Source organism: Mytilus galloprovincialis, chromosome 6 (genome assembly GCF_965363235.1).
Source record: "Mytilus galloprovincialis chromosome 6, xbMytGall1.hap1.1, whole genome shotgun sequence".
NCBI classification, from domain to species: Eukaryota; Metazoa; Mollusca; class Bivalvia; order Mytilida; family Mytilidae; genus Mytilus; species Mytilus galloprovincialis.
The window spans coordinates 82,140,829-82,160,178 of record NC_134843.1 but is presented as its reverse complement, the minus strand read 5'-3'; the positions used below and the strand labels follow the sequence as shown (position 1 = coordinate 82,160,178).

Here is a 19,350-nt window from a genome sequence, read left to right as displayed (position 1 = left end):
AAAATGACTGAAGGGGAAATTTACGCTGTTGACACAACCAGGGGATTTCCGATAAAGTGTGGTTGATATTTATAACCTTTCCCTATCTACGTGAAGTGACCCGAGTAGTCACGAACGCCTAGGCTGGGATCGCTATCAACAAGGAGAGAAAGGCGAAAACTACTGAAAGTAGAAACCAGCAGAAGGCACCCGAACACCGTCCGTAAACAGACTCCTGATTGGTCTATTTACAACCGGTTTTCTTAAACGACCTACGATTGGTGTAATTAATAGGCGTGTACGAAAATGAGTAAACGAAAACAAAGTGACATCAGTCAATGGATTAGAAAAATACAAAAACAAGGTGCTTTATAAATATTGAATGGAAATACAACTTATTCAAAGGAGAACACTGTATATTTTTACAATTGTTAAAATAAAATAAAAAACAAACAAACGCCAATATAAACAACGTACAGCCACTGACCCACGTGTTTGCAAGGACACCGATCCCACGTTTGTTTTAGATTCAAATCCTATTACATAGAGTGAACTACATGGACATGTTCCTTTATAACTATGTTGGCTTTGTATTAAAAATTAAATAAATTGGTGTCGCAATCTTCTTTTCTTTGAATCTTCTTTTCTTTGTATCTGTAAAGCATCACTGTCAAATTTGGGGCCACTTTAGGGTCTTCTGACTTCAATGCACAATACAACGATGTACCCACACTCAATGCCGATGTCAAGGATCATATAATTCATTATCCTGTAAAGGATTTGTCTGTCTCTGCTGTATCTACTGAACTGAATGTGAATGTCCCATTTAATTATTATTCTATTTTTCCTGAACTCATAGAATTTTAATCTAATGACTATTTTTTCAATTGTTATTCAAAGAGCACAATAATCACAAAATTATTAAGGGGCAAATAATAATTATTTTTTTTAAATAAATTTTTAAATGTTTTTTTCAGAAAATCAATATTTTTAGAGGGGTGTGAATCATCAGACGGGTCAGTAAGCGAACAGCAAACACATAAATGTATATTTTGTAATTTAGGCCAGCCTCCTGATAGTATTAATTCATAAAGCGCATTGACTAATTTCTATATTATAAAAAGGGATTTTAATAGTGCTATAATTGTACCAAAATATATAGTGGTCCCCTCTTCTATTTCAGAACTTCTTGAGTTCAAGTATAATAAAATTTTATTAATGAATAAATATGCTTGGATGTGGATCTTTCCCTATATTATCACCATGTCATTGCTATTCTCAAACAACTTCAAATACAAGCTTTAAGTTGAAGTCTGGATCAAATGCATATATATAAATGTAATCAATATTTACAGAAAATCCAACCATGCTACAAATTTTAATCAAACATTTACATTATCTTCATTAAAAAATGATGTTTTGAGAGGACTGAAACAGGGTCCAGGAGACTCCCAGAATGCAGGATTTTGCACCATTTTAAAAAAAAATTCGGGGGCCCTTGAGCGGGCCCCAGACCACACGCCGTAGGTTCGACGAGCAAGCTCGTCGCCGCGGCCGGCTTCGCCGTCCGCATTGATGGGACTCCTATTTTTTGGTTTTATCCTTCTACTTCTAAACTTATTGAAAGCCCTGATGATACGCCCTTTGCTCTTTTAACTTGTCTTTTATGCTTTAAATGAATTTATATGATCAACTAGAAATATATATAACGTAAGGGTACCCAAATTGCACTGAGTACCCAAATTGCACCTATTTAGAAAAAATAGCAACGGAAATCTTACAAGATTTCCTAGAGACTAAACAATTTGTATTTTTATGATTTGATACTATGCACGTCTTTCAACATGGGTAAACATATTTAAATATACACAAAACGTTTACAGTATTTATCAACAGATGGACTGTTTACTGAAAAAGCAAAATGTACGAAAACGTCACCATGCGACGTCATCAAAACATCATCTTTTTAAAATTAGCAAATACAATATATTATAAGTATCCATTTCGTAAAATATGAAGAGTAAGCATGGACTAATATCCAATTGTTCAAAATATTTGAAGAAATTAAACAAAAGCTCGGTTATTAGACTTTTGACGATGTGAATTTAAGCATGGATGCAATTTGGGTACTCCTCATTACAGAATCATGGATAGTTTGGAGGTTGATTCAAACCCATTTTTTTATGACTCAATATGGATTAAAAATTAAATTGGTGTACCTATACGATAAAGAAGGATAGGGCTACAAAATAAACACAGTATGGACATTTTTTTTTTGATCATAAAAAAACGTAGGTGCAAAAACTGTCAAAATAGGTGCAATTTGGGTACCGTCACGTTACAAATCAAAAGGGATGTTACATTAATATATTCACCAAAGTTTCATAAAATCCCCCTTTTTTAAGTATAAAAATACATTACTTAAGAAAACGTAAAATCTTAAATTTGTAAAAATGGAAAGGGAGCTTATGTCAATAGATATAAACAATTTATCAAAGTTGCATAAAATTTTGTGAAAGTGTTAGTTATTGTCCCAAAATTGGAAAATCCACCCTTTTTTACGCATAAAAATTCATAACACGGAAATGTAAAATCTGAAATTTATAAAAATTGAAAAGAGGCTTACATCAATAGATATAAACAATTCACCAAAGTTTCATGGACATTGGTGAAAGCCTTTTTGAGTTATTGTCTGAAGTGTTGAAAATCCCCCCTTTTTTTTATGAATAAAGCCCCATAAATCCAAAACTTAAAATCTGAAATTTATAAAAATTGAAAGGGAGCTTACAAAAATAGATATAAATAATTCACCAAAGTTTCATGGACATTGGTGAAAGCCTTTTTGAGTTATTATCCGAAGTGTTGAAAATCCCCCCTTTTTAATGAATAAAGCCCCATAAATCCAAAACTTAAAATCTGAAATTAAAAAAAAACGAAAAGGAGCTTACGTCAATAGATATAAACAATTCACTTAAGTTTCATGGAAATTGGTGAAAGTGTTTGTGAGTTATTGTCCGAATTGTGGATGACGGACGGACGGACGGACAGACGGACGGATGGACGGACAGACGGACTGACAACGGTATACCATAATAGGTATAGGGCAATAACTCCTTAAGGGGTCAACTGACCACTTTGGTCATCTTTGACTTATTTGTAGATCTTTCTTTGCTGAAAATTATTGCTGTTTACAGTTTATCGCTATCTATAATAATATTCTAGATAATAACCAAAAAGGCAGAATTTCATTAAAATTACCAATTCAGGGACAGCAGCCCAACAACAGGTTGTCCAATTCATCTAAAAATTTGTAGGGCAGATAGATCTTAACCTGATAAACAATTTAACCCCCCCCTCCCTTGTCAGATTTGCTCTTAATGCTTTGGTTTCAGAGATATATATGCCAAAATCTACAAAATTTAACCCCTATGTTCTATTTTTCAGCCATGGTGGCCCTTGGTTGGTTGGCCAGGTCACCAGACACATTTTTTTAAACTAGATACCACAATGATGATTGTGGCCAAGTTTGGTTAAATTTGGCCCAGTAGTTTCAGAGGAGAACATTTTTGTAAAAGTAAACGACGACGGACGAAGACGACAAACGCCAAGCAATGAGAAAAGCTCACTTGACCCTTTGGGCAAGGTGAACTAAAAAGTAATCTTTATAAAGTATTAGAAAAATATTTGTTTGGCTCCTTTTTCATAAATGGCCATTCCCCCCCAAAAATCAATCTCAAACTTTATTTTGTGGTATATATATAGACTTTGTGGTATAACTTCATAGAGATTTAAACACTTATTCTCAAATTATTGTCTGGAAAGCAAATGTCTTCAGCAATGACAACGCTGACAGTCATAAAATTATACAACCTAAAAAAAAATTTAGATTTCAGATCATATATATAAATTGTTCATGCATGACATATCCTCATTATATCAAGCTGCTGACTTATTCTGAAGTCATTCTGTTCAGTGGTACCTGACAAAAGTGTTCATAATATTTGTTGGATGTTCAGACCAATAGTTGAGTTGAATTCAATCAGTGGGGTTTAATAGTATTTCATTATATACATGTACATGTATCTATAAAAAAAAATTACCAAATTCAGAAGGCTCAAAAGATACTTCAATTTTATTTGCATCTTCCAGTACATCACTTCTTTTCTCATCATCTGCCACTGCCATGTTGGTGTAAATCTTCTGTATTCCTATCAAATCCTTGTATCATGTGAACCTGACAATGATAAATTAATAATATCATGTTTATTGTTTTCACTACAAACAAAATTAAATTCTGTTTCTGCCATGAATGTATTAAAGTAAAGAAAAAGAATTGCTGTTGACAAAAATGCATTAAAATCCAAACATAAGAGTTTACCTTTCAGAACCCCCCCCTTTTTTTCCCTTTGTGATACATGTATGTAACCATGTGGTACAATTACATAGAGATCCATACACTTAAACACAAGTTATTGTCTGGTTTTTGGCCCTTTTTGGGCCCTTCATTCCTAAACTGATAATTGGCCCCATTACCCTAAAACTGATCCCAACCTTCTACTTGTGGTATTAAACAATGTGGTACAATTTCAGAACAATAGTAATAGTAATGATTATACTCTAGTTATTATCCTGAAACTAGAAAAATGCTTCCTTTTGACCCCTTTTGGCCTCTTTATTCCTTAATGCTTTGGACCGTCAACCCTATAATCAATCCCAACCTTTCTTTAGTGGTATTTAATCTTCTAAAAAAAAAATCATAGAGATCTGTTCACTTAAACTAAAGTTATTGTCTGGAAACCAATGTGTCTTTGGATGACAATGACACAGACGACAACATCATACCATTATCATGTTTATAAAATTTGTGTTCATATAAAAAAATTGAACTACAAAGCCACCTTTCAGAATACATGTACTTACAAATAGAATAAAAATTCATTTTCAGACTTATTCTAAATAGGACTTGTTATGGCCTCATAAAATTACACACATCTACCACTTATATATATAAATCATGTCTTTAAAATCTCATTCATTTGCACACATGTGTATGTATTACCCATTGTTTGGACTATCTAATCTATAAATTTTGTATTGAAATTTTGTGATAAAAAGATCTTTTATAAATTTATCCTTGCATAATCATTTATCTTTCAGACATAATTTACAGAATCACTTTTTAAATTGGATTGTAGACCAAAAATAATAAGCAATGAATAAATTTATCATTTCTAAAATATATCAAACATCTAACAAATACATCAAACATTTAATAAATACATTTGTGTATTCAATTAAGCCAAACTTAAGGAGGCTCGCAAGTATAAAAATTCAGCGAAAAAATAAAAATTTGTTTTTTCATTACAAATTTTATTTTATTACACTATTAGTTATTACTTTATAATATGGTACAACCAGGTGCTCCGCAGGGCGCAGCTTTGTACGACCGCAGAGGTCGAACACTGAACAGTTGGGGCAAGTATGGACAAAACATTCAAGCGTGATACAGCTCTGAATTTGGATTGTGATCAAATTTTTGACATAACGTGGGTTTTTTTTTACACAAAACAAATGTCAAGATTTTACAAATCAATTAAAGATTTCTTCAAACTTTTTAAATCTAAAATTAAATAGTTGACACAGCATAGGTTTCTGACACAGAATGAATGTGGTCTAATGAACTTAAAAGTTTTTTTTTGCCTTTGAGCAATTCACTATGCTGTTGAATATTAATCCTCTCAAAAAAATGTTTGAAGAAATTTTCTTTTTATTTATGAAATCTGAAATGAGAAAAATTTAAACCCTCCCCCCCTTTTTTTTCACATCCCCGTTTCCCTTTTTCCAAAACTGATATCAATTCAAATTTCTAATGGAGTTTGCAACAATAACTACTCTTTTAAATACATCATAAAATATTAAAGTCATATGAAACGAGTGAGTGTTGAAAAATAATGTTTTTCCAATTCTTGAACCAATGCATGTATATATCACAAAATAAGTCCTCTGTGCACGATTTTATCATTATTTACGCAAATATATCGTATAATCGTCAATTTTTTTTCTCTCTGTCTGTTATGATTTAACAAATATGGCTGCTCATTAAATGCCGTGTTTTGAAGCCGAAGTTTACCGATTGTCACCTTATAGTAAATAAATAACAAAAAGCATGGGTATTGAGCACGTGCTTAACATGTACAATCAGATAATTGTTTATTTTAATGACAGATTCATGCGTATTGCGATCACCGGATTTTTACGAGGAGGGTTACGCTCAGGTCACTATGCATACGGAAAATATGTCGGCGAATTGCTTCCTGGAAGCAAGCAATTAAAAATAAGTAAACTTCTTCTAAATGTGGACAAATTAAAGAATTTTCCTCAGAAAAAAGTATATGTACAAAAGTTTTATAATGAAAACTAACCATTTATTTATAAAAAACAGATGCATATTTTTTTTTAATTTGAGGTTTCATATGACTTTAAAATGTAAAATTAAGTGCTTGTTATCACTGAATGGTAAAGATTGGTTGGTAGTAAAAGTGAATATACATTGTTTATTGTATAAAACAATAAAAAAAACTTCATCAGCAACATTTTATATTGGCAGATTTCCAATGAAGTTATTTACATAAAGTTATTGGCAAATAAAAATAGAAAATGACATCATAGTCATGTCTGGCAAATGTCCAACATACATTATCTAAAAACATTTTAGATAAGATAAGGAAAAAAAGCTTCATCAGCAACATTTTATATTGGCAAATTTCCAATGAAGTTATTTACATAAAGTTATTGGTAAATAAAAATAGAAAATGACATCATAGTCATGTCTGGCAAATTTCCAACACATATTATCAACTACTATTCTATACAAAGAAAGATAACTCCAATTGAAAATTAATTGCTATTGCACAATATTGTGCAATTGAAAATTTCTTGCTATTGTGCAATACTGTGCAATTGAAAATTTCTTGCTATTGCACAATACTTGATATGGAATCCTGATTTGGACCAACTTGAAAACTGGGCCCATAATCAAAAATCAAAGTACATATTTAGATAAAGCATATCAAATAAGCCCAAGTATTTAATTTTTGTTAAAATCAAACTTAGTTTAATTTTGGACCCTTTGGACCTTAATGTAGACCAATTTGAAAACTGGACCACAAATTAAGAATCTACATACACAGTTAGATTTGGCATATCAAAGAACCCATTTATTCAATTTTTGATGAAATCAAACAAAGTTTAATATTGGACCCCCATTTGGACCAACTTGAAAACTAGGCCAATAATTAAAAATCTAAGTACATTTTTAAATTCAGCATATCAAAGAACCCCAAGGATTCAATTTTTGTTAAAATCAAACTAAGTTTAATTTTGGACCCTTTGGACCTTAATGTAGACCAACTTGAAAACGGGACCAAAAATTAAGAATCTACATACATAGTTAGATTCGGCATATCAAAGAACCCCAATTATTCAATTTTTGATGAAATCACACAAAGTTCAATTTTGGACCCTTTGGGCCCCTCATTCCTACACTGTTAGGACCAAAACTCCCAAAATCAAACCCAACCTTCCTTTTATGGTCATTAACCTTGTATTTAAATTTCATAGATTTCTATTTACTTATACTAAAGTTATGGTGCAAAAACCAAAAATAATGCTTATTTGGGCCCCTTTTTGGCCCCTAATTCATAAACTGTTGTGACCTCAACTCCAAAAATCAATACCAACCTTCCTTTTGTGGTCATAAACCTTGTGTTAAAATTTCATTGATTTCTATTTACTTATACTAAAGTTATTGTGCGAAAACCAAGAATAATGCTTATTTGGGCCCTTTTTTTGCCCTTAATTCCTAAACTGTTGGAACTAAAACTCCCAAAATCAATCCCAACCTTCCTTTTGTGGTCATAAACGTTGTGTCAAAATTTCATAGATTTCTATTCACTTAAACTAAAGTTATAGTGCGAAAACCAAGAAAATGCTTATTTGGGCCCTTTTTGGCCCCTAATTCCTAAAATGTTGGGACCAAAACTCCCAAAATCAATCCCAACCTTCCTTTTGTGGTCATAAACCTTGTGTTAAAATTTCATTGATTTCTATTCACTTTTACTAAAGTTAGAGTCAGGGATGGGGTCGATTACTTTAAAATGTAATCGATTAAATTACAATTACTTTGCTAATAAAATGTAATCGATTACATTACAATTACACCCTATTTCATATGTAATCAATTACATTAGATTACTTTTCTTTATTGTAATCATGATTACTTTAGATTACTTATGATTACATTGTATATTGCTATATCAAAGTTTTTTTATAACTTTTTAACCTCACAATAAAGATTATTTTGGTGATTTTTTTTAAAAGCCTTAATTTATTCATCTTTTTAAAAGAATTTATAGACAAATACAGTGTAAAATGTGTAATTTGATAAAATAGCTATAGACAAGTGTCCTTTCTCTATGCTAAAGATATAACTTTAATTTTAACTACAAATTGTAACCAACTGCCTAATTAACAAAAAAAAACTGAAAATAAGGAAAAATTAATTAAGTATAGTTTTATTGTCTGTTGGGACATAATTGACACATCCATTAATGTTTTTACAGGTGTTAATCACTACTTCCATTTTTTAAAACAAACATTAGGTGGGCTTGGGTATTAAAATTTTATTGTCTTAATAACAATATCAATAAAGTTAAAAGTGGTTGATTGTCATTATTTGTTTGAAAATTTTTAATACTTGATCTAATTAGTAATAAATAGAATTATTGTCAGGTGAAAACACAAAACAGTTTTGTAACTTTTATACATTTCTCTTTATATTAAGAAACAGTTTATTGTATTAAAAGATATTTTGTATTGATGAAACTTCTGACGTCACCTATTGTTTGTAATATTATGCCATATGTATACACTGTATACACTGTACTTGTTTATACTGGTAAGCCTTAAGGCCCGAATATAATAAAGAATAAAAATAAGAAAGCACATATTATACACGAATTTATGGAAAATAAAATGTATTCAATTTTGTCAATAAATGTAACCTAGTTTTAACTTCCATTTTGAATTAAGTGGGCTTATATATTTATGCCGACCATCAAAGTCAAATAGGAACTAAATGTTTTCTGCATTTGAATTTCAATGTAGTTATGTAAAAATATTGGGTAAACTGATATGAAATTGGAGTTAATATTAGAAGTTTTCAATCAAGGAAAAAAATGCTTTCAAGGCATATTCTTGTATCATAAGAGCTCAATCTCACAAAAAAATATTGGAGAGTAAATTTCCTTTTGTAAACTGTTAACAAAATAAAACTCTTGGTTATACAGATTTGTTATATAGATGATCACTTTAAACAAGGTCCCATCATTGTGATTACTAGTTTAATGATTTTTCATTCAAGCTTTACATTTTCTTATTTTCATCTTGTCTATCAAAGACTATTTTCATATATATACAAGATTTGTAATCAGCAAGTAATCATATGAATGTAATCTTAAAGTAATCTAAAAGTAATCATGATTACACCTGTTTTTTTGCCATGTAATCGATTACATTACGATTACTTGTAATCAGAAATGGCATGATTACTGATTACATAGGATTACACTGCAAAATGTAATCGATTACAGCTGATTACGATTACCCCATGCCTGGTTAGAGTGCGAAAACTAAAAGTATTCGGACGACGACGACGACGACGCCAACGTGATAGCAATATACGACCAAAAAATTAAAATTTTTGCAGTCGTATAAAAATCCACTAGACAAATCGATTTAGTTTGGCCACAGATGACTTTGAAAATGTTTATATAATTGAAAAAGCTTCAAATTATCTCCCTTTGGTGCAAAAATGTCATTTTTGGACGTTTAAATTTAAATATCTTTTTAACTCATCGGTGACATATATTTTTTATTATTGTTCTCAAACAAGCTGTACATAAACTTAATAAATGTAAAATTTAAGCGATTTCTGTAATTTAGTTCTTTTTTTATTTCGATATTACCAATATTTCTCCTATTACATGTATTAGTTCAACAGAAAAAAAGGACATTAACAAAAATGTATGCTTTTTTCGGAGGCAGATTGTGAGCTTAAATGAACGGTGACCCCATATTTTTATTTTATATTTATATTTGGTATAAGATAAAGTTAAATCATAGAAAATAATAGAATTCCCTTGAAAAATAAAATATTATATATTCAATATTCAAATACCTGAACCATGTAGTTTCTTCGGAAGATTCTTTGGCATATGATATATTCACTAAATCTGTAGGTTTAAATCCTTGGGTCATAAAGGTCAAGAGTCTTTTGAATGGACTTGAAATGTCTTATATCATGTATATCATCAATAACTTTAATTATGTTATAGGTAATTTAAATTCCATTAAACAAAGAATTAATGACCAATGTTTGCAAGTTCAAAATGAAAATATATTAGAATAAAACCAGGTGCTCCACAGGGCGCAGCTTTGTACGACCGCAGAGGTCGAACCCTGAACAGTTGGGGCAAGTATGGACAAAACATTCAAGCGTGATACAGCTCTGAATTTGGATTGTGATCAAATTTTTGACATTACATGGTTTTTTTTTACACAAAACAAATGTCAAGATTTTACAAATCAATTAAAGATTTCTTCTTCAAACTTTTTTAATCTAAAATTAAATAGTTGATCATGACACAGCATACATGTAGGTTTCTGACACAGAACGAATGTGGTCTAATGAACTTAAAAGGTTTTTTTTGCCTTTGAGCAATTCACTATGCTGTTGAAAATTAATCCTCTCAAAAAAATGTTTGAAAAAATTTTCTTTTTATTTATGAAATCTGAAATGAGAAAAATTTAAACCCCCCCCCCCCTTTTTTCACATCCCCGTTTCCCTTTTTCCAAAACTGATATCGATTCAAATTTCTAATGGAGTTTGCAACAATAACTACTCTTTTAAATACATCATAAAATATTAAAATGTAAAATAAAGTGCCTGTTATCACTGAATGGTAAAGATTGGTTGGTAGTAAAAGTGAATATACATTGTTTATTGTATAAAACAATAAAAAAAACTTCATCAGCAACATTTTATATTGGCAAATTTCCAATGAAGTTATTTACATCAAGTTATTGGCAAATAAAAATAGAAAATGACATCATAGTCATGTCTGGCAAATGTCCAACATACATTATCTAAAAACATTTTAGATAAGATAAGGAAAAAAAGCTTCATCAGCAACATTTTATATTGGCGAATTTCCAATGAAGTTATTTACATAAAGTTATTGGCAAATAAAAATAGAAAATGACATCATAGTCATGTCTGGCAAATTTCCAACATATATTATCAACTACTATTCTATACAAAGAAAGATAACTCCAATTGAAAATTAATTGCTATTGCACAATATTGTGCAATTAGATATTTCTTGCTATTGTGTAATACTGTGCAATTGAAAATTTCTTGCTATTGCACAATACTTGATATGGAATCCTGATTTGGACCAACTTGAAAACTGGGCCCATAATCAAAAATCAAAGTACATATTTAGATAAAGCATATCAAATAAGCCCAAGAATTTAATTTTTGTTAAAATCAAACTTAGTTTAATTTTGGACCCTTTGGACCTTAATGTAGACCAATTTGAAAACTGGACCAAAAATTAAGAATCTACATACACAGTTAGATTTTGCATATCAAAGAACCCATTTATTCAATTTTTGATGAAATCAAACAAAGATTAATTTTGGACCCCCATTTGGACCAAGTTGAAAACTAGGCCAATAATTAAAAATCTAAGTACATTTTTAAATTCAGCATATCAAAGAACCCCAAGGATTCAATTTTTGTTAAAATCAAACTAAGTTTAATTTTGGACCCTTTGGACCTTAATGTAGACCAATTTGAACATGGGACCAAAAATTAAGAATCTACATACATAGTTAGATTCGGCATATCAAAGAACCCCAATTATTCAATTTTTGATGAAATCACACAAAGTTCAATTTTGGACCCTTTGGGCCCCTCATTCCTAAACTGTTAGGACCAAAACTCCCAAAATCAAACCCAACCTTCCTTTAATGGTCATAAACCCTTGTGTTTAAATTTCATAGATTTCTATTTACTTATACTAAAGTTATGGTGCAAAAACCAAAAATAATGCTTATTTGGGCCCCTTTTTGGCCCCTAATTCATAAACTGTTATGACCTCAACTCCATAAATCAATCCTAACCTTCCTCTTGTGGTCATAAACCTTTTGTTAAAATTTCATTGATTTCTATTTACACAAAATGTACTTATACTAAAGTTATTGTGCAAAAACCAAGAATAATGCTTATTTGGGCCCTTTTTTGGCCCTTATTTCCTAAACTGTTGGAACCAAAACTCCCAAAATCAATCCCAACCTTCCTTTTGTGGTCATAAACCTTGTGTTTAAATTTCATTGATTTCTATTCACTTAAACTAAAGTTATTGTGCGAAAACCAAGAATAATGCTTATTTGGGCCCTTTTTTGGCCCCTAATTCCTAAACTGTTGAAGCCAAAACTCCGAAAATCAATCCCCAACCTTCCTTTTGTGGTCATAAACCTTGTGTTAAAATTTCATTGATTTCTATTCACTTTTACTAAAGTTAGAGTGCGAAAACTAAAAGTATTCGGACGACGACGACGCAGACGACGACGCCAACGTGATAGCAATATACGACCAAAAAATTTAAATTTTTGCAGTCGTATAAAAAGTTAGACTTTTTCAAGAGTGTCTACATAATGGGCAGAAGACCACCCTATATTGATATATTGAACTAGAGGCTCTTAAGAGCCTGTGTCGTTCACCTTGGTCTATGTGTTTTTTTAACAAAGGACACAGATCATGTCAGATGGATTCATTACAAAATTGTTTTTTGGTGATGGTGATGTGTTTGTAGATCTTACTTTACTGAACATTCTTGCTACTTACAATTTTTGCTATCTGTAATGAACAAATGATGAATATTGGCCCTTTAGTTACATAGGAAAATATTATGTAACCAGATGCTCCGCAGGGCGCAGCTTTATACGACCGCAGAGGTTGAACCCTGAACGGTTGGGGCAAGTATGGACACAACATTCAAGCTGGATACAGCTCTTAATTTGGATTGTGATTAAATAGTTGACACAGCATAGGTTTCTGACACAGAATGAATGCGGTCTAATGAACTTAAAAAATTTTGTTTGCCTTTGAGCAATTCACTATGCTGTTGAATATTAATCCTCTCAAAAAAATGTTTGAAGAAATTTTCTTTTTATTTATGAAATCTAAAATGAGAAAAATTTACCCCCCCCCCCCTTTTTTTTTCATATCCCCCTTTCCCTTTTTCCAAAACTGATCTCAATTCAAATTTCTAATGGAGTTTACAACAATAAATACTCATTTAAATACATCATAAAATATTAAAATGTAACAAAAGGTGCTTGTTATCACTGAATGGTAAAGATTGTTTTAATTTATCAGTTGGTAGTAAAAGTGAATATACATTGTATTGTATAAAACAATTATTTAAGTTGACTCAACTACTATTCTGGACAAAGAAAGATAACTCCAATCAATTGAAAATTTCTTGCTATTGCACAATATTGTGCAATTAGATATTTCTGGTTATTGTGCAATACTGTGCAATTGAAAATATTTGCTATTGTGCAATACTGTGCAATTGGAGATTTCTTGCTATTGCGCAATACTGAGCAATTGAAAACTTCTTGCTATTGCACAATACTGTGCAATTGAAGATTTCTTGCTATTGCTGAATACTGTGCAATTGAAAATTTCTTGCTATTGCACAATACTTTATATAATAATTTTGGATCCTGATTTGAACCAACTTGAAAACTGGGACAATAAACAAAAATCTAAGTACATGTTTAGATTCAGCATATCAAAAAAGCCAAAGAATTCAAATTTTGTTAAAATCAAATTTAGTTTAATTTTGGACCCTTTGGACTTTAATGTAGATCAATTTGAAAACGGGACCAAAAATTAAGAATCTACATACACAGTTAGATTTGGCATATATCAAACTTCAAAGAACCCCAATTATTCAATTTTTGATGAAATCAAACAAAGTTCAATTTTGGACCCTTTGGGCCCCTTATTCCTAAACTGTTGGGACCAAAACTCCCAAAATCAAACCCAACCTTCCTTTTATGGTCATAAACCTTGTGTTTAAATTTCATAGATTTCTATTTACTTATACTTAAGTTATGGTGCGAAAACCAAGAATAATGCTTATTTGGGCCCCTTTTTGGCCCCTCATTCCTAAACTGTTGGGACCTCAACTCCCAAAATCAATCCCAACCTTCCTTTTGTGGTCATAAACCTTGTGTTTATTTTTCACTGATTTCTATTTACTTATACTAAAGTTATAGTGCGAAAACCAAGAATAATGCTCATTTGGGCCCTTTTTTTGGCCCCTAATTCCTAAACTGTTGGAACCAAAACTCCCAAAATCAATCCCAACCTTCTTTTTGTGGTCATAAACCTTGTGTCAAAATTTAATAGATTTCTATTCACTTAAACTAAAGTTATATAGTGCGAAAACCAAGAAAATGCTTATTTTGGCCCTTTTTGGCCCCTAATTCCTAAAATGATGGGACCAAAACTCCCGAAATCAATCCCAACCTTCCTTTTGTGGTCATAAACCTTGTGTCAAAATTTCATCCATTTCTATTCACCTTTACTTAAGTTAGAGTGCGAAAACTAAAAGTATTTGGACGACGACGAGGACGCAGACAACGACGCCAACGTGATAGCAATATACGACGAAAAATTAAAATTTTTGCGGTCGTATAAAAACTTACCAAAATTTACCAAATTAATGAAAATTGTTAAAAATTTACTTTAAAAGGCAATAACTCCTTAAGGGAGTCATGTTGGTCATGTTGACTTATTTGTAGATCTTACTTTCCTGAACATAATTGCTTTTTACAGTTTATCTCTATCTATATACAGTCAGGATTCTACTTTGTCAAAATTATCTCCCCATTACGCCAGTTCATTTTCACAATCATAGAAATGGAAGCCATTGTAGGGATGATGCACTGCCACAATTTTGCTCTTGGAAACTGATAAATCCACATTAGACCATTAATATTATGATCCTTATATGTCAGGTGTATTTTAAAAGGCAAATGTATCAAATAGCTAATGAGCATCAGTTAATGATCGTGTCTGCATTGATTAAACTTAAAACTATTGTCTGATCCATTGTCAGGTGGAATTTTCGAAAATCCATAAACATTTAAAAAAATTCTAATTAAATATTTTGAGGAAGGGCAGACTAGATTTTTTTAGTGGTTGAAGACTATAAACCCTAATTGTCACACACAAAAAGTTAAAATCTTTCGAAGATATGCATTTTCATCATCCAACTTGAAAGACAGTCAAGTACTTGAAGTAAAAAAATAGCTATTCGAACACACCTATTCTATTTTTTGTGATTCATTAGATAGGTATTTCACTTGACCCATATATTTCATCTTTTAGTACTGTGATTTTTTTATGTTATAAAGTCAACCTGTAGCTTTGATATATAAAAATGATAGAATCTGAAGCGAGATGATATATATGAAATATTTTTGCTTTGTACGATATCAAGACAAAATATTCAACTCAAACACGCCCTAACATAAAAAGGTGCACTCAATTTTGGAATTTTTTCTTGAGTCACATAATGGAAGGGCAGACAGGAATATTACTAACCTAATAGTTTGATATGTTTTTCTGTCCGTGGTAATTTTTTTTTTAAATCGGAGGTTATGCATTTTCTACATCCAACTTGAAAAATACCCATGTCGTCGACTTGATATCTAATTGTTCTGCTTAACTATGTACTAGATAAATTGAAAACGTATGCAAATGGTGTTTTTAAAATAATGTAAAACACTTTGTAATTGAGAAGAAAATTGTCATTTTATTTGTTTCTATTAACTTTTCAAGTTTTTGTCACTATTGTAAACATTATAGTAATTAAGCATTTATCGCCTTCTCTAACAAAGAGCTTCGTTTCTTTTGTTCTATTTCAACTGGGTTTCTGCTTGTATAATAGTATTCAAGATAATAACAAAATGCGTCAAAAATTTTCTTAAAAATTACCAATTGGAGGGCAGCAACCCAACAACCAGTTGTCCAATTTATCTGAAAATGTTAGGGCAGATAGATATTGACTTGATAAACAATTTAACCCCAAAAAGATTTGTTCTAAATGCTTTGGTTTCAGAGTTGTAAGCCAAAATCTACATTTTACCCCTATGTTCTATTTTTAGCCATGGTGGCCATCTTGGTTGGTTAGCTGGGTCAACGCACACATTTTTTAAACTAAATACTCCAATAATGATTGTGAACAAGTTTGGTTTCAGAGGACAAGATTTTTGTAAAAGATTACAAAAATTTACGAAAAATTTGTAAAAAATGAATATAAAGGGCAATAACTCCTTAAGGGGTCAACTGACCATTTTGTCATGCTGACTTGTTTGTAGATCTTACTTAGCTTAACATTATTGCTGTTTACATTTTATCTCTATCTATAATAATATTCAAGATAATAACAAAAAACATCAAGTTTTCCTTAAAATTACCAATTCAGGGGCGGCAACCCAACAACCTGTTGTCCGATTCATCTGAAAATTTCAGGGCAGATAGATCTTGACTTGATTATCAATTTTACCAAAGTCAGATTTGTTCTACATGCTTTGCTTTCAGAGTTGTAAGCCAAAATCTACATTTTACGTCTATGTTCTATTTTTAGCCATGACGGCCATCTTGGTTGGTTGGTCGGGTCACTAGTTTTAAACTAGATACCCCAATGATGATTGTGGCCTAGTATGATTTTTTGCCCAGTAGTTTCAGAGGAGAAGATTTTTGTAAAACTTAACGACGACGGTAGACGACGACAGACGACGGAAGCCAAGTGACATGAAAAGCTCATTTGGCCCTTTGGGCCAGGTGAGCTAAAAACAGAAGTGACAGAGCTGTAATATGTACGATCCATAAAAGCACTCATATTCTAATGATTGAAATAGGGAGACATCTAAATATTCCCAGAAATGAGAGATACTGCTCTGTATGTAATTCTGGTCAAATTGAAAATGAAAAACATTTTCTTTTATATTGTGAAAAATATACTCAACTAAAAGGGCCACATTTATAATTACCAAAAAGTTTTAAATATAATTAATCGTTGATAATACAAAACTTCAAAAACATGAAAATAATATAACCTTTTTATTAAATAATAATTCATACACAAATCCTAAAGTTGACTTCCTCTTTCATTTCAGACAGTCTGAACCAGCTTAAAGCAGAACAAACTCTATAAAATTGTCATTATGTCTAATTCATAATCATTGTTTATAATATTACATTATAATTAATATAGTTATTATTTGCAATATTGACTATGTATGATCAACTATGTAATTAGTATACCATGAGCCTTAACCATTTATTGTTGATGAGTTTGTGCTTATAAAATATTTGTACGGTGCAGTCCGGTGTATCCGCGCACATAAGACTTATGACTTCACTTCATTCAACTGATAAAACCAATAATTGGATAATTTTGTGTGAACACATTCATAATATACTTTTATTTCATAAAATCTTCTGTTTGTATGGTTTCATCCTCTAGATTTTGTGTAATGTGTGTCCAAAATTAGGGAAACCCTTGTTCTGAGAGTTCGTCCAATGTCCGGTGATTTTGCGCATGCCTTCCAAAAATAGCTTATTTGGAATAAAGGAAAGATTTTACACTACGAAATATAGCTGAGTTTGTACCAAACACACTTCCAAGGATGCAGAGCAAAAATTATTTCAATCTGATATTAATTTGAATTAAATAAAACCAATTTTATCTGATGATGTATTTTTTTTAATGGAAATTGGCCAAATATGGTAAATCACAGGATTTCAGTTATTAATTAATTCTTGAACTTATCAATTTTATTCTTTTTTATCCCTTCGGAAGGCTAAAACATTAACAAGAACGATTTTGTATGTGTTACTGTGTTATGACGAAATCAGCTAATGCGCGATAACACGGGCCGCGCGGACACTGGGGACTCCACTGTATTTGAATTTGTATTTTTGAGGTTAAATATGTGTGTAATATTGAGAGTGTGTTGTGGTGTATAATCATGATAATGAAAAGTCTGTCAGTCTGTATAATTTTAAGTAAGACTGAGGTTGATAAGAAATATGGTCAATATGATTTGTATTTAATATTTGTTTGAGGAGGGGGTAATGTAATTAAGCTGAAGGCCCCACCTTGCCTGATTGTTTGGTGATAGGATAGTTTTTTGGGTTTACTCCTGGTTTGCCCACTTTTAATTCTGCCAATTATCTATTAGTAAAGGAAAAAAATAGACAAAAGGGGCAATGAGCATACAATTGTTTAATCTGTTCCAACTTACATGACTTAGGTATATAATAGTTTGTTATACAACAAAGCCAAAGCCAATATCAAAACCTTGGAAATTAAAACAAAATCAGAAAAGCTCTGAGCCTGAGGAAACAATCTTACCTAAACTGAGTGAATTAAGAGCAAGAGAACTGAAAGTAAGAAAAGCAGAAGAACAATTAAAAATCAAAGAAAAGTCACTCAACGAGATACAAAACGATAGGGTACTATTAGAGTCAAGATGCCAACAGCTAGAGGCAAGAAGCTTCAAACTAGAGCACACGGTTAAGCTACTCAAGAGAAGAATAGAGTCTAATAGCAACTTTAAACCATACCGACGTTGACAAATAACGACGAACCAAAGCAAGGCCAGTGGGCAAGGCAACAGAGATAGTTTTCATAAAATGAAAGAACAACTCTCAAACATTGTGATAGATGAACATGATAAAATGGATCGACAAATTAACAAAATCAAGCTCTTTGATGACTGCCCTCATACATCTGAAGAAAGATTAAAGGCAACGATCGGCACATAAATATCGACCACAAAACCTGTAAAATTATAATTTAGACATATTTTTACCTAATTGATATAAAATTTTGATATAATCCTTCTTTTACGCAAATTACGTGTTACAGTTGCTGCGCAATATATACCAGTCTGGGTTAGACTGGTTCTCTGTCCTTTATCTGTTTGGCTTTGATACCCGTATGTTGCAAGGGAGAGGACCAGCCTACAGTCTGGATCTTCGTTTTTCACTTCCGCGTCCAATTCCGTCTTTTGACCCTCCCCGGATTCATTACTGTGATTAGTTTTCTTCTTCTTTCCCCTAATCCTTCTCCGATACTTGGAGTACATATAGTTAAATCCCTGTAAAATAACTTCTATGATTATGTACATTAAAATTTGGATCATGTCTTAAAAGAT

The 19,350-nt window shown here is 31.4% G+C and overlaps 1 protein-coding gene across 5 annotated transcripts in view; it reads right to left on the bottom strand.

Moving 5' to 3' along the window:
• LOC143080505 (uncharacterized) overlaps positions 1–19,145 on the bottom strand; it is a 71,869-nt gene extending 52,724 nt beyond the window's left edge. For all 5 annotated transcript variants that reach the window (XM_076256367.1, XM_076256372.1, XM_076256369.1 and 2 more), the window contains exons 1-2: positions 19,006–19,145; positions 4,080–4,213 (exon numbers count right to left, since the gene is read on the bottom strand). In XM_076256367.1, the coding sequence (XP_076112482.1) occupies positions 4,080–4,164 (85 nt within the window). In that variant the 5' untranslated portion in view covers positions 4,165–4,213; positions 19,006–19,145. The remainder of the gene's footprint in view (positions 1–4,079; positions 4,214–19,005) is intronic.
• Between the last annotated feature and the right edge of the window lie 205 nt (positions 19,146–19,350).